This window comes from Durotheca rogersii, assembly GCF_024521655.1.
Source record: "Durotheca rogersii strain YMJ 92031201 chromosome Unknown GGS23scaffold_1, whole genome shotgun sequence".
Lineage (NCBI taxonomy): Eukaryota > Fungi > Ascomycota > Sordariomycetes > Xylariales > Xylariaceae > Durotheca > Durotheca rogersii.
The window spans coordinates 1,902,941-1,915,588 of NW_026251232.1; the positions used below are offsets into that span (position 1 = coordinate 1,902,941).

A 12,648-nucleotide genomic window follows, 5' to 3' on the forward strand; every position below is an offset into this window, starting at 1 on the left:
TATTAAATGCTGATGGTATTAATTGTAATATCTTGATGTTAAAGATAAGAGTTCACCTTCGAGAGGTAAAGAACCATAAGAAGCCTGCGATATTATCCACAAAGGTGACTTATATCGAATAGGGGAAGTTGAGCGAAACCCCTATTGACCCCAGCCAACATATAAGAGAAGAGAGGGACCTAGGACTTTATAGAAAACTAGCAGTTGAAACTAATAGAAAGTCGAAACGGATACCGTCACCCCTGCTAAGACGTATTACTTACCGTTAGATGAACAAACAATGTATGATACCAAGAAGTCGCTAGTTTACTTGAATTCTTGTACTTGAGCACCCAGTTACCTTTAAACCAGTTTATGGATTATACCATCGCATAGACAAGCAAGGTCTCATAACAAGTCACTCGAATCACATAATCGCTCCGCCCAACCTCGTCAACACGGATTTATGGCTTTATGCTCATACTGATACCCGCCCGTTATATTATCACTAGATCTAGACTCCTCATCATATTACTAACTGACCACCATCGCTATATTTGCCGCCCCTTACATCCATTAGGCTAAACCTGCCTAGCGTACACCTTCAAGTGCAAAGCGCACTCTCTCTCTGCCTGATAGGGTAAGACGGAGGCTCGTGTACGCGTCGGGACAGCGCTCCCACCGCCGGCCCATCCTCGCACGTCGGCAACCAGGCAACGGAATAGGGGGGTGTCGGGGAGAATAAATAGGCAGCTCGCGCGCCCAGCGTTGCTGAGAATGTAACCCCGTATCGTTGCTTTCTTTCTGCTTTCGACTTATATCCTCCATCTCTCGCCGCCTCGCGTAGCACCACGAGAACGCTCCGCGCCGGCGCCCAACGCAACCTCCTACGGGACAAACGAACGAACGAACGAACGAAGAATCTACGCCGCGATGCTCGTGCGGACCTTCTTCGCCGCGTGGCTCGCGGCGCTGGGCTCAGCTCGCACGGTAGTAGGCCCGCGGCAGGGCTCGGCGGGGCCGGGGGACACGCTGCAGGCGGGGTGGTACTGGGTGCGGGCGGTGGCGAGCCCGAACTTCCACAAGTACCTGCAGACGAAGCCGGCGAACGCGCCGGGCACGGCGGTGCTCGAGAGCTACCGGACGGCGGGCCAGTACGCGGTGCGCGACGGGCAGCTGGTGGCCAACACGGGCAGCGACGGCGCCGCGCCGCTCTACCTGCACGTCGAGCGGCCGCCGGACCTCAAGCAGCGCGCGCTCGCCACCTGGTTCAACGTCAGCCGCAACGACTTCGGCGCCTTCGCCTTCCAGGGCGACGCCCTCACCTGGTCCGCCCCCGACGTCCGCCGCGAGAACCCCGCCGCCTGGCTCGTCTGCAAGGACCAGGCCCTCTTCATCAACACCGGCCCCTACGCCTACCAGACCCCGAGCGGCTGCGCCGACCAGACGGTACGGCCGCCCCCCCCCTCTCCCCTCCCCGTTTTTGAGAAAGAGAACGCCCGTCGGCGGTTCCCCGCGGGCGAAGGCTTATAGCGAGGCGCGCGTGCTAACGGAGCTGCAGATCCACTACTACAACGATAAACACGCCAACGAGTAGCGCAGTACGGAGTTGGAGTGCGCGGAAATGAGAGCTGTGTACATATGTATCTAGAACCGAACCACTTACAGGATCTTCTACTCTGGCCCAATCCTAGAAACGTCCAACGCCTTGCCTCGGTGACGACCTTGGCCGCTGTAGAACCACGCTGTGCTACCTTAACCCCCTATAACCTCCCCTCCCTCCCCCGTGAGGTGAGGAGTAAGCGTGGGATCACAACTCGGTTCGGACCAGTTTCCAAAACCAGCCCAGCATGTTGCAGAAACCGCATGCTATCGGATTGTGCACAGCCGCGCCACGATATGTTCTAGCGGCGTCATCCAAGCGCGAGTCCTTGGCCCCTTCAATTACACGTAATAGGGTAGCCGCCTCTGATAAAGCCATTATCCCCGTCCACCTTCTTCTCCTAGCAAGACAAAGACACGGGGTGGGCTCAACTGAGGGGAACAAGACCGCCAGGGATGACAATGTAAGCGGGACCCCGCGACAAAGGCCGCCGCCGTGTTCACCCCGGCGGGCGCTGGCGCTGGGTGCCACAAGCCCGCGAGGAGCAAAGAACCGCGACGCGGAGAAGAAAGCCGGCGGCGCTGCCCGAGTCCAAGCGAGAAGGGGAATATGAACAATCGCTCGACGTGGGATAGACAAGGCCCATTGTCGACAACAATAGTACGCCTCTAAAACAAAGGGCACAGGGCGTGGTTGTTTAATTTCATATATAGACGGCGCAAGTCGAGTTTTCCCGTCGCTCCCCGGTGCTACGGACGTTCTTTGCTCTTGTGAGAAGAGTAAGAAGGGTTAGAAGAAGAGAGGAAGAGACATTCTCGCAAGACACAGTAGTGCACTGGGTATTTACCTAACCCTAGGCCGCACAAGCACCTTACGCACCCCACACACATATATACTTATTGCTGCACGCAAGTCTAGCCATGGCCAACCGTGAGATTCTCCAGCAGTGGGCGGGGACCCCCATCGTGCTAGGTCTCCGGCGGTGGGCGGAGACTCCCCTCGCGCTGGCTCTCCGCAGTCTGCTTATATTACCGTTGGAGGTCGCCGTCGCCGTGCTATCCGCCATCATCGCCGTATTTGCCGAAGCTCTTGACCTCTGGAACCGCGTGAGGTCGGGTACTATCGTCTATGACCGTCAGTCGAGGATGAAATCCTCCTTCGCGCGAGTTGTCCGTATCCAGTCCCGGTTCCTTCCTCGCGTTATCGACGTCGTCTCCCTCGCCCTCGCCGAACTCTCAGCCTTCCTGACGCGGTCGGCGTGGTGGGCGCAGTACGCGGGGCCCGCGGTGGCGCGGTTCTGGGGGGATCTCTCGTACGCCGTGGAGCTCCGCATAGCCGTCGGCGTTACCATCGCGTGCGTCGTGCTCGAGCGGACGGCGCCGCAGCGACAGGCCCTTGCCGAGGTCGCTGCCCACTTCGCGCATGTCACCCGCCGCGAGGCCACGGGCCTAGTGCGCGTCGCCCGCGCGCTCTGCCGCCGCCCGCGCTCCGAGGTCGGTGAGCGCCGAGGGGTCGACGAGGCCTCCTATGTCATGCACGTGTACCTCTGCTGCGTGGCGCGGCTGGCAGCCACCGGGCGGAGCCTGCTCGTCGCGTTGCGGCAGGTGCTGACGATCCTGCGACACGACGCCCAGAGGGCGGCACGCGTCGCCCGCAACCTGCTGGCGCTCGTCCTGTGCGTGGTCGCGTGGGTGCTGTGGGCGCGGGCGTGCCTCCTATACGAGGGGGCGTACGAACTCGCGCACCCCCTTCCGGTGCAGCCGCCGCCGCTCAGCTGGGAGCAGCAGACCGTTATGAACCGGGACTTCGATGGCGTGGTAGTCAAGCGTAGGCAGCGCTGGCGGCACACCCTCAATGGCGAGGTCATTAGGATCGCCGACTGGTGTATCGATTGATTTGCGCTTCGAAATGTAAAGTTGGCAGGAGTAAGCAGAGGAGGTTCTCAGGTAGGTACTAGGTATGTCGTAGCGCAATGGAACGAAGTGAATAAGTAAATGTCTTGAGTCTCTGTGGATGCCACGATATGCTTGCTTTAGTGATGAAATAATGCCAGCCCGATGCTGCCGACGCCATATTGTAACCTGCCTGATAGATCTCTATTAGTGTAGGTAGGTATATGTCCCTGTGGTTTCGGTTGCTGCTGCGAGTCGTGCCGTAGCAGTTTTATCTTTATGTTTTTAAGTGTCGTCTAGAATCCCATCTCCTCGTCCTCGTCGTCACGCCCGCCGTTGGCCCACTCCTCCTCCTCCTCCCTCCTGCTCGCCTCGGCGCTCGCACCTATCTTCCGCACGCCCTCGACGACGCCCAGCACGAACCCCCTACTTTCGGCCAGCTCCATGGCGCCAACTCCCCGTAGGTTGAGGACGCCGCCGCCGCCGTCGAGGTGCCTCGTGCTGTCGCGCAACTTGGCAGCACGCACCTCCTGCAGATCCCGCAGCAGCGCTCGCACCTCGGCGGCGTTCGGCACGTCATCTGCGGCGTGCGCGAGCAGAGCCTCCGACAGCTCGAGCCAATGGTAGGGGAGATACCCCGACGGCGAGTCCTGTGTGCAGGAGGGGAGGAAGGGCGGCGACAGGACCATATCTCCCGGTTTAGGCTCGGATGGCTGGGCGTACGGCTTCGCACCGCCTCGGCCGTCAGACCGCATCGGCGGCGGAGGAGGGGGGGAGAAGGCCTCGGGGTCGAGTATAGTTTCGTGATGTATAATCTCCTTGAGCGAGTCCGCATGCAACCAAGGTGGGGCGACGATATTTGCACGGCGCTGCTTCTTCAGCAGCAGAGCAAGCCATAAGGGGAGCTGGGCGCGGTGGGGTGGGCGTAATGGAGGCGTATGGCCCTGTCAACACCATCGCACTGTTAGCCTTGGGAGAGTAGGAAGCACCTGGTGAGCGTGACGGCGATGGCGACGATGGAGGGGTAGCGGGGTCGGGTTCTCTCTACTTACACTGAGGAGGGCCATTGACTCGAGCTTCTGACGCGGAACAATGGTTACCAGCTCCATCTCGCAGAGGAAAGCCACCTCGGCCGGCACAAGGCCCGGCGGTAGCGGAAGCGCCATGGTGGGTTCCCAACGGAGACAATTGCAGACAGGCGAAATTGTCGAGGTTATTGCCGAGTTGGACCTTTTTTATTATTAAAAAAAATGAGGACTCGACAGGGGACGCGACCAGATGACGCGCCCCCTCGATTATTAGGTGCTGGCTTACCTATTTGTGGCTTTACGGTATTGTGGCTCCTATTCCGCGTCTCCTATACCTAGGTACCGTTTACATGCATACCTTTCTACCAGGAAACAAGGTTGGCATGTGTGCTGTGGCTTAGGTAGGTACCATACGGGGGGATGGGGTCTATCGAGGTACTATCACTACCCCTAGAAAGGATCACTACAGCTAAAAGTATTTCCATAGCTACACTAAAGCGAATTAAACTCAGGATGTAATATAGGTACAATATGAACGTCATATTAATCTAGTAGCTCTTTCTAAGGATAAAATAACTATCCTATATAATGTCAAGCTAGAATGCATATCCGAATTAATATAATAATAAAATCCGTACCATAACTCTTACTATAAGTATTTTGTACTTACAGAAAGCGTTCGTTAATATTACATTACATGGAGGTTATGTCTGTACCGTGTTAGTATTGTAGACATGCTGTCGACAAACCCCCCCCTCCCGCTATGGTACCTACCTAGGTCCCTAGGCAGGTTAGGTACCTCTCCTCTTTTCTCTTCTCATCCTCCTCGTCCACGTCCCTCTCCGAATCCCAATTAAAAAATGCAGGTCAATATCTGTCGATGTCTGGCCAGGGGGCGGCATGTTAGGAGAAAAGCTAGCATTCTTCCCACTCTCTATACGTCAATGCATCTATTGGGGGGGGGGGGGGGGGGGCGGAGTAGGTAGGGTATTTATTACATCTGTAGAAAAACAATGCTCCTCTCCTCCTTTCTCGTTCCCTTCCGTTATGAGAAAATTCGGATGGGCCTTCCCAACGTGTTGGGGTTGTTGAAGCGCAGGTTCAGATTCAGGGCCGAGATCTGCTTGATTTCGTCTTCGTCGAGGTCGAACGAGCAGCACTCGAGGTTCTGCTTCAGCCTCTCGACACTGTTGGACTTGGGGATGACGATGATGTTCCGTTGCGTGCACCATCGCAGGAGAACCTGACCCGGCGATTTGCCGTGCTTCTGGGCGATGCTCTTCACCACATCGTTCTCGAAAAGCGGCTTCGCGGCCTTGGCCGTAGCGTTGTCCATCTCGAGGAAGCTCTGCGGGCCGAATGTCGAGTATCCGGTAACGGCGATGTTGTTCTCGTGGGCCAGGGCGACCAGGTCTTGCTGGGTCAGGTATGGGTGGTGTTCGATCTGAAGGACGCTGGGGTGGATTTTGGCGTATGATAGCAGGTCGGAGATCAGCTGGGGGTCGAAGTTGGATATGCCGATACTCCGGACAAAGCCGCTGGGATTCTCGCGGGTTTGCACCAGCTCCTCCAAGGCCTTCCAGGTCTCGGAGATGGGCACTTTGACCAGGGGAGTCACCTGGGTCTGTTCCTTGTCGCTCCAGAAGCACGGGAAGCGGATCTTGTCGAACGGGATGAACTCGAGGGAGATGGGGAAGTGGATCAGGAATAGATCCAAATATCCCAGGCCCCAGGCCTCGTTCTCCAGCCTGGCCATCTCTAATGCGTGCTCGCGGGCGTGGTAGTTATTCCACAGTTTCGACGTGATAAACATCTCCTCCCGCTTCACGATCCCTTCCTCGATAGCACGCCGAACGCCCTTGCCAGCTTCGGCGCTGTTGGTGTAGTCCCAGGCGCCGTCGATGTGCCTGTAGCCTAACCTGATAGCATTATACACTACCCACGATGAGGTCAGCCACGTGCTCCTAGTAGATGAAACGGGAGTGTTGCTTGTGTCGACATACCCTGGTCGGCAGCGGCTTCGTTCGGGACCTTCCAGATACCGAACCCGACGATGGGCATGTCCTGTGTTCATTAGCTTCATCGGTATCGCGAGCACGTCGCACTTGGGTGCAATATCGTACGTACATAGCCGGAGGCCAATTTCACGGTAGGTATCTCGGTCGCCATGTTTACGGTTGGATATACAAACGAAGGTGCGGAACGGCGCTATGGCAGACGGATAAAAGAAGGTTTAAAAAAAGGAGGAATGATTTTGCGATGTAATGCCTTAGGCATATTACACATCCATAGCGTCACCGACACATCCATAGCGTCACCGAGTCAATGATTTCAAACTCATGTCAACAACTAGCCCTCCCTCAACCCCCATCTCGTCCCCCCACCGGCGATCTCGATAACGTGGCGAGCGCATGCTTGGCATCGGTCGAGGTAGAACCGAGGATTGACGGTTCGGCTCGACTTTTCGGATGGGCTCTCCTATACATACGAGAAAGCCCCTTGCTCGTGCAGGCGGGTGTGAGACACTCAACGAGGCACTCAGGCACATGAAAAGAGGCGGAACCCTATCAAGTCGTCCGGAGGGCTCTCGATCCGATGGGTGCAAACCGGTTTTCCACACGGCGACGGCGTCGGGAACTCGACTGCAATAGGTAGGCACTTTTACTGCACTCGCAGATATCTGCATCAGGCACATGGGGCCGCGCCAGGTATAGAAGGTACCCCCACCCTTTACACCCTTGGGTTAGGTAGGTAGGTATCGAGATGCTGCGTCCATTTCGATAGGCGACGGGAGCGGACGATAGAGAGAGGATAGAACTCAAGCGAAAAGAGGAACCCGAACTGAGAATTGCTAGAACGGATGCTGATGATGAGCTCTCACATCACGTTCAGGGCGCGGCCAAAATCGGCCCGCCTCTTGGCTTGGGTATCCGGCTAGCTTATTTATATCGGGATAGCTCTCCCCTACCGCTAGGGGCGGGATCGGTCAACGGGGTCAATGGCCTGAATTGGTTCTGCCTAGGTACCTAAGGTCCTTATTCGAGGCACACCCTAGTGCCCGATAGCATCGCTGTCACACGTTGAGAGGTAACGAGGTATAACTTGAGGATATGGTTGATGAGAAGAAAGCATATAGGTAGGTACCTATATAGAGGTAGAGGTAGGTAGGTACCTAGGTAGGTAGGTAGGTGGCCGCTCACGGTCACAAATGGGACCTTTAGCTAGAAGAAAGCCCGAGTAACCATATCCAGCTACAACTTACCTAATCCCCCTTCTAATATAAGCAGACACGTAATAAGAACGAGTTGGTTGAAACATAAAAACCACCCTTAGGTTGGTACAGCACGCATCTTGCGCGCACGATGGAACGAATTCCCCGTCAGCTCGAGGCCCACGTCGCATGCAGGGAACTGTGTCGAACGGTCCGGAGCCGAGGACGGCTTTTAACTGATGAATCGGGGGTGCCTGCCGAGACGCGAGCTTACTTGCAGGCTTGGTTACTTCGCCTTGCTTTTACCCCGAAAGTCTCCAGCCCACGTTGGTAGTGTTATCAGAATCGTGATGGGCGTCCCCCCCCCCCCTACTTCAAGGCCGCAGTTCCGACACTCGTGGTAGCGGCCCTTATTGCCCATTGATCGAATTAAATCTCGGAGCTGATATTCCTTGCGAATTAACAAGACGTGGTTGCGACAGCTTGTCCCTACGTTAAACCCCCTTTCTGATAGGGCAGGCCCGAAGGACATGGGCATCGAGCTCGTAGTCGTTGCGAGCATCCCACCCTCGGACGTCTCCATCTACACCACTACACCCCCCCCTGTTGTTCCCTTGCTCTCTCCCCACCATCCAGGATACCGGGTGGCCAGCGGCTTCGGGCCTGTTGCGCGAGCACTACTACATAGGCAGCAAGTAGCTATGCTACGTAGTAGATAGAGTATTACCCGCCTATTGCTCGATCCATACTAAATTAGAACCTCTCCGTCACATAATGCCGACATACCTCTGCCACGGCTTCCGCTGGCATCGCCGAAGCATCCGTTATTTTGTCGTCCTCCGGAACGTCGATGACGCGGCTCCGGAATGGATCGTAGCGCGTCGAAGCTCCATCGCCCTCCTTGATCAGTTCTACGAGCTGTTCGACTTCCTACCACCCAGCACCCGTCCGGCACACAACCCGAGCCCCTCGCCTAGTCGCGTTCACGGTGCCGTTTACGCGAACAGCGATCGTGCGCACACCCAACGGTATTACCCATCCCACGAGGGCTACGAGCACGAAGAAAAGAATGATCGGTACGGTAATAGCAGACCCGGGAATAACCATCGTGACAGGCCGCGAAAGCGCAGCAATTCCTTGGGTCGGCTTTTCGCGACCGAAAATCGCGATACGACCACCTCTATACCTTCGTCCTTGGCGCCGTCGTCGCCCGGCAACGATGTACCCTTCAATGATTGGTCGGTGGTGAAATTTGTCGAGGAATTCGACCCATCCGACCTGTCGGTCGTGAGCGGACCGTGGGCGTACGTGGCAGACTACGTAGTACGAATAGACACGTCCGTCTCGGTGGCGGAGGAAATTGGTCGCTACGAGGAGCGTACCAAGACGGAACGCTACAAGCCTATGAGCGGCCCCAGCGACGAGTCGGGCCTCAAGGTGAACACGTTCGGTAGCAAGAAGGCGGGCTGGTTCGAGCAACTCCGCGATCAGCTGCAACGAAGCGAGAGCATCCGGTGGTATGTCGTGGTCTGCGGCGACGAAGAACGAGCCGACCCTAGAACGGAGGGAAGGGAGACGGAGGAGAGCGTAGCAGAAACGAGTGGGGGGAAGAACGGGAGTCGGAGTTGGGAGGATCAGCCGTTATCACCATCCCAAGAGCCGTATCCGGTTCGTGGGTTCGTCGAAAATGGCTTCGAGTTCCGGCTACCCGAATTCCTCGAACCACAGCGGCCACGGGAACCAAGAGCAAGGCGGCGGCAGGGGGCGGAGAACAAGCGGACCAACGAATCGCTGGCAACCTCCCCCACGAACGATCAGCCCATCTCGCCTTCGCAAGCCGCCTACAGAATACCCGCAGCGGATGACACCTCGAATCTCAAAAGCCCCAAGAGCCCCAAGTCTACTAGCGGGCTCAGAAGACTGTTCCTGAGGCGGCAAACCGGAGACTCCACTCAAAACGCCTATCCAGGCCCGTCTTGATGTGCCGACCTTGCTGGAACACGGGCCCGTCGCTTATTCGAGGGTGTCGGGGATGCGACACGATGCAGAATACTCCGGTGGATTGGCCTATGGCATGTTGGATTTGACTACCTAGGCGGTCTTCCGGCTGGAGTTCTTTCGCAAAGCAAGTTCACAGCGCGCACAGAATGACAATACCTCCCAGCTCATAAGGGCCTATATGCAAACCCTCACATCCGTACCGAGTTCGAGTTCGCTGAAGGCGATATGTGACAGCAAAATTTAGACGAAGACGAAGAAGACATGGGCTTGCCAGACCCGGTCGCTGCGATCGCTCCTTGCTTGCGCCAACACCTGCCTACTTACCTGCCTATGGCGACTCCCTTCAGCCAACATTCCCGACTTTCGTGCGACAACTCGAGCCTCGGTGGATGTGGTTGCTCTCGATAGCGATACACTCGCGTGGTAGTCGCGTAGCAGAATACACAGTTAGAATCAAGGGCCGCTGCCCTAGGAACATCTCTAGTTTCATCGTCTAGCATGAGTGGATGAGCCTAGAAGGTTTCGTTGTGAAATTGTACCCTTCTCTCTTCCCGCATCCGCCCCAACCCCGGCACCTCCGGTTCTTGTTCTCCGAATCTTCCCTCAAGTCGGGTAAAACACCTACATACATCGTTATTCACGGTGGCCTTCTTCGTTTCACTTTCTAACGGCAGAAACGGGGCAAGGGCGCATTTCCGGCTCCCGGTTACTCTTATTACCCGTCAAGCTCATTCAAGAGCTTCTCCGCTATTTTGCTGTGTATGCTAAGTATGCCTCCAGTATCGAAGATATATAATTCCTAGTGGTATATTCGGAAACGAGAAAGACGCTCTATCGCCCGTGCCTAGTATCCAAAGCGCTTTGTTGTCATGCGAGTAAGGCCCCGTACGCCACCGTCATATTCTTTCCTCATCCCTTCGCTTTCCGGCTTCTCGGTTATCGCAATACCGATGTCTATCGACGATGTGGCCTAGGAAATATGGCGCTTTTGATTCGACCCCTTATCGACTCCCAAGCTCCGCGTACTCGTCAAGACTATTGCGTGTAGTACGTTCATCGAAGCCCCGTTTGTGGGACAATGGTCGTCTCGGCCTGACGATGATCTAATCTCCCGAATGTTACACGACTTCGACTACCTAGCATAGGATGATCTCGGTGATGGCGACAGGATGGTATTTCGCGCTGCGTTCACATAACCGCCAGAGGAGTCCCCAGGCTCTCAGGCTACGTGAACAGACTCTATACCATGGGTCTCAAGATACTCGACGTTTATAAGCTAGACATACCCCAGTCCTGTTTTGCCTCGAATGTCACGAATATAGCCGCAAAGGTCCTGTTGACGAGGGTGGGCCTCGCGAAAAGGGCGCTACGTTTCCGGCCACCTTGTCGTAACCAAGTGAGATATACCCGATTTTATATCTCACGCGAGGAGAAACTCCTTGTGTATTCTTCACACGCTGGGTGGTGCTTTCAACACCTCCAGAGGGTAAATAGAGTAGGTAACATACTCCCCTAGGATCTCGAAGTATGTCGTGCCTGGGTGGGACTTTGGAACCTACAGGTAGTTATTTCAATTGACCCAGACTCCCAGACGACTCGCGGCAATGTCAACTGGACACCCCTTTTACCTTTTGCGATCCGATACTTTGACATCTCTGCAGTTCAGACTGTGCGACCACAAATGGTTCACGAGACAGATGGGACCGGCTAAGTGGCTATCTACCATATCCGCATCAAGATACCTTTAGGAGTCAACAATCGAGATCTCGCGTATCTCCGAAGTCGAAACCCCTAGACCTCGTCGTGTTGATGGCGAACAAGTCGTGCCGGCTCCATAGAAGGTTAGAATAGTACCACGGCACGACGGGTCCAACGAAGCCATATTATCAATGGTATCATCTGGGAGTTTTCGGAACCACCAAGACACACTCCTAATCTCAACGTTCCTAATGAAAAAGTTAATGCACAGATTCCACGTCAAACACTATCATCTAAGCATATCAAGCTCTCATATAACGCGCAGATGTCATTACTTAATCCAGATGAGTTGGCGAAGATGGCGCAGGAGTTTGATATATTGTTTACTCATGGGGAGGACAAGATACCTTTGCATTACTTCGACACCTCATAACGGTCATGGTTATCAGCACCTACCCCCCTAAACAACCCACCACAGCCATCACCCGTACACATTTACCTCCTTATTTCAGTAGGGAGTTGGTAATATCAATTATAACGTGTGCTGGCACTCAAAATGGTGGTACACATGCCAGAAAGCGAACATTTTAAGTGTAGTCGCGCTCGCGAATGTGATAGCGACTCACCTATTCCGTTCAAAGTTACTCCGGAATCTCAGCTTATACTTGTTAGCTAGCTAGTTAGCCGGCCTCTCATAAGCGAATCTGTACCTGGAGTGACCAGTGTGCCAGTGTGTGTGTGTGTGTGTGTGTGTGTGTGTGTGTGTGTCATGGCTTCGTCCCTGAGATCTGATCTTACCCGGAGCCATGCATGCGCATCATCGATTCTGTGCGCCTAATAATAGAATACGGAGAGTATGATGAGCTTGAGGTTACCCCCCATCGATATAAACGCGAGTGTCGCTGTCCACTGCACACGACAAGTCCCCATAACAACAACCCGAATGGCGAGCCCGGCCTCAATTTTGACCCCTTATATGGCCGTCCTCATTTCGTGTTTCTAATTATATAATGCCGTTACTCTCATCATAGGCTCAGAGTTGGATCATCCAAGATGAACGAAATGACAGACCTGATCTCGTGGCTGCGCCGGTTCGCGGCTGTATGCGAGCCGAATTGTCGAGTCAGCCAGTGAGAGCTAGATTTTAATCAGCCCCAGAGATTCAACACGCGAACCTGTGCTCGACTTCGGAGTAAGGGTGCCGGTGGGCGTTTTCACATCCGTCACACTCACCAA

General features: G+C 55.2%; 5 protein-coding genes across 5 annotated transcripts; 3 read left to right on the forward strand and 2 right to left on the reverse strand.

Annotated features, from left to right (window-relative positions):
- Positions 1-486: 486 nt before the first annotated feature.
- On the forward strand, positions 487-1,732 carry GGS23DRAFT_609013 (uncharacterized protein). The gene is made up of 2 exons (XM_051520246.1): positions 487-1,428; positions 1,541-1,732. The coding sequence occupies exons 1-2, from the start codon at positions 913-915 to the stop codon at positions 1,574-1,576; spliced, it is 552 nt and encodes a 183-aa protein (XP_051377072.1). The 5' UTR covers positions 487-912; the 3' UTR covers positions 1,577-1,732.
- Positions 1,733-2,349: 617 nt separating this feature from the next.
- Positions 2,350-3,624, forward strand: GGS23DRAFT_24611 (uncharacterized protein). The gene has a single exon (XM_051512214.1). It carries the CDS (start codon positions 2,503-2,505, stop codon positions 3,475-3,477), a length of 975 nt encoding a protein of 324 aa, XP_051377073.1. The 5' UTR covers positions 2,350-2,502; the 3' UTR covers positions 3,478-3,624.
- GGS23DRAFT_24614 (GINS complex protein-domain-containing protein) lies at positions 3,624-4,726 on the reverse strand. Its single transcript, XM_051512215.1, has 2 exons — positions 4,527-4,726; positions 3,624-4,418 (listed from the first exon to the last, which is right to left on the reverse strand). Exons 1-2 carry the CDS (start codon positions 4,638-4,640, stop codon positions 3,771-3,773), a joined length of 762 nt encoding a protein of 253 aa, XP_051377074.1. The 5' UTR covers positions 4,641-4,726; the 3' UTR covers positions 3,624-3,770.
- An 821-nt stretch (positions 4,727-5,547) lies between these two features.
- On the reverse strand, positions 5,548-6,671 carry GGS23DRAFT_602167 (Aldo/keto reductase; the record flags this gene model as incomplete). The annotated part of the gene is made up of 3 exons (XM_051519291.1): positions 5,548-6,437; positions 6,506-6,566; positions 6,630-6,671. 3 exons carry the CDS (start codon positions 6,669-6,671, stop codon positions 5,548-5,550), a joined length of 993 nt encoding a protein of 330 aa, XP_051377075.1.
- A 1,720-nt stretch (positions 6,672-8,391) lies between these two features.
- Positions 8,392-9,863, forward strand: GGS23DRAFT_24696 (uncharacterized protein). The gene has a single exon (XM_051512226.1). It carries the CDS (start codon positions 8,488-8,490, stop codon positions 9,691-9,693), a length of 1,206 nt encoding a protein of 401 aa, XP_051377076.1. The 5' UTR covers positions 8,392-8,487; the 3' UTR covers positions 9,694-9,863.
- Positions 9,864-12,648: the final 2,785 nt, after the last annotated feature.

Coding starts and splice junctions, on each gene's coding strand:
- GGS23DRAFT_24611 (XM_051512214.1), top strand. CDS start 2,503: ATGGCCAACCGTGAGATTCTCCAGCAGTGGGCGGGGACCCCCATCGTG.
- GGS23DRAFT_24696 (XM_051512226.1), top strand. CDS start 8,488: ATGCCGACATACCTCTGCCACGGCTTCCGCTGGCATCGCCGAAGCATC.
- GGS23DRAFT_24614 (XM_051512215.1), bottom strand. CDS start 4,640: ATGGCGCTTCCGCTACCGCCGGGCCTTGTGCCGGCCGAGGTGGCTTTC. Junction 4,419..4,526: donor AGTCAATGGCCCTCCTCAGT/GTAAGTAGAGAG, acceptor TGGTGTTGACAG/GGCCATACGCCTCCATTACG.
- GGS23DRAFT_609013 (XM_051520246.1), top strand. CDS start 913: ATGCTCGTGCGGACCTTCTTCGCCGCGTGGCTCGCGGCGCTGGGCTCA. Junction 1,429..1,540: donor GCGGCTGCGCCGACCAGACG/GTACGGCCGCCC, acceptor ACGGAGCTGCAG/ATCCACTACTACAACGATAA.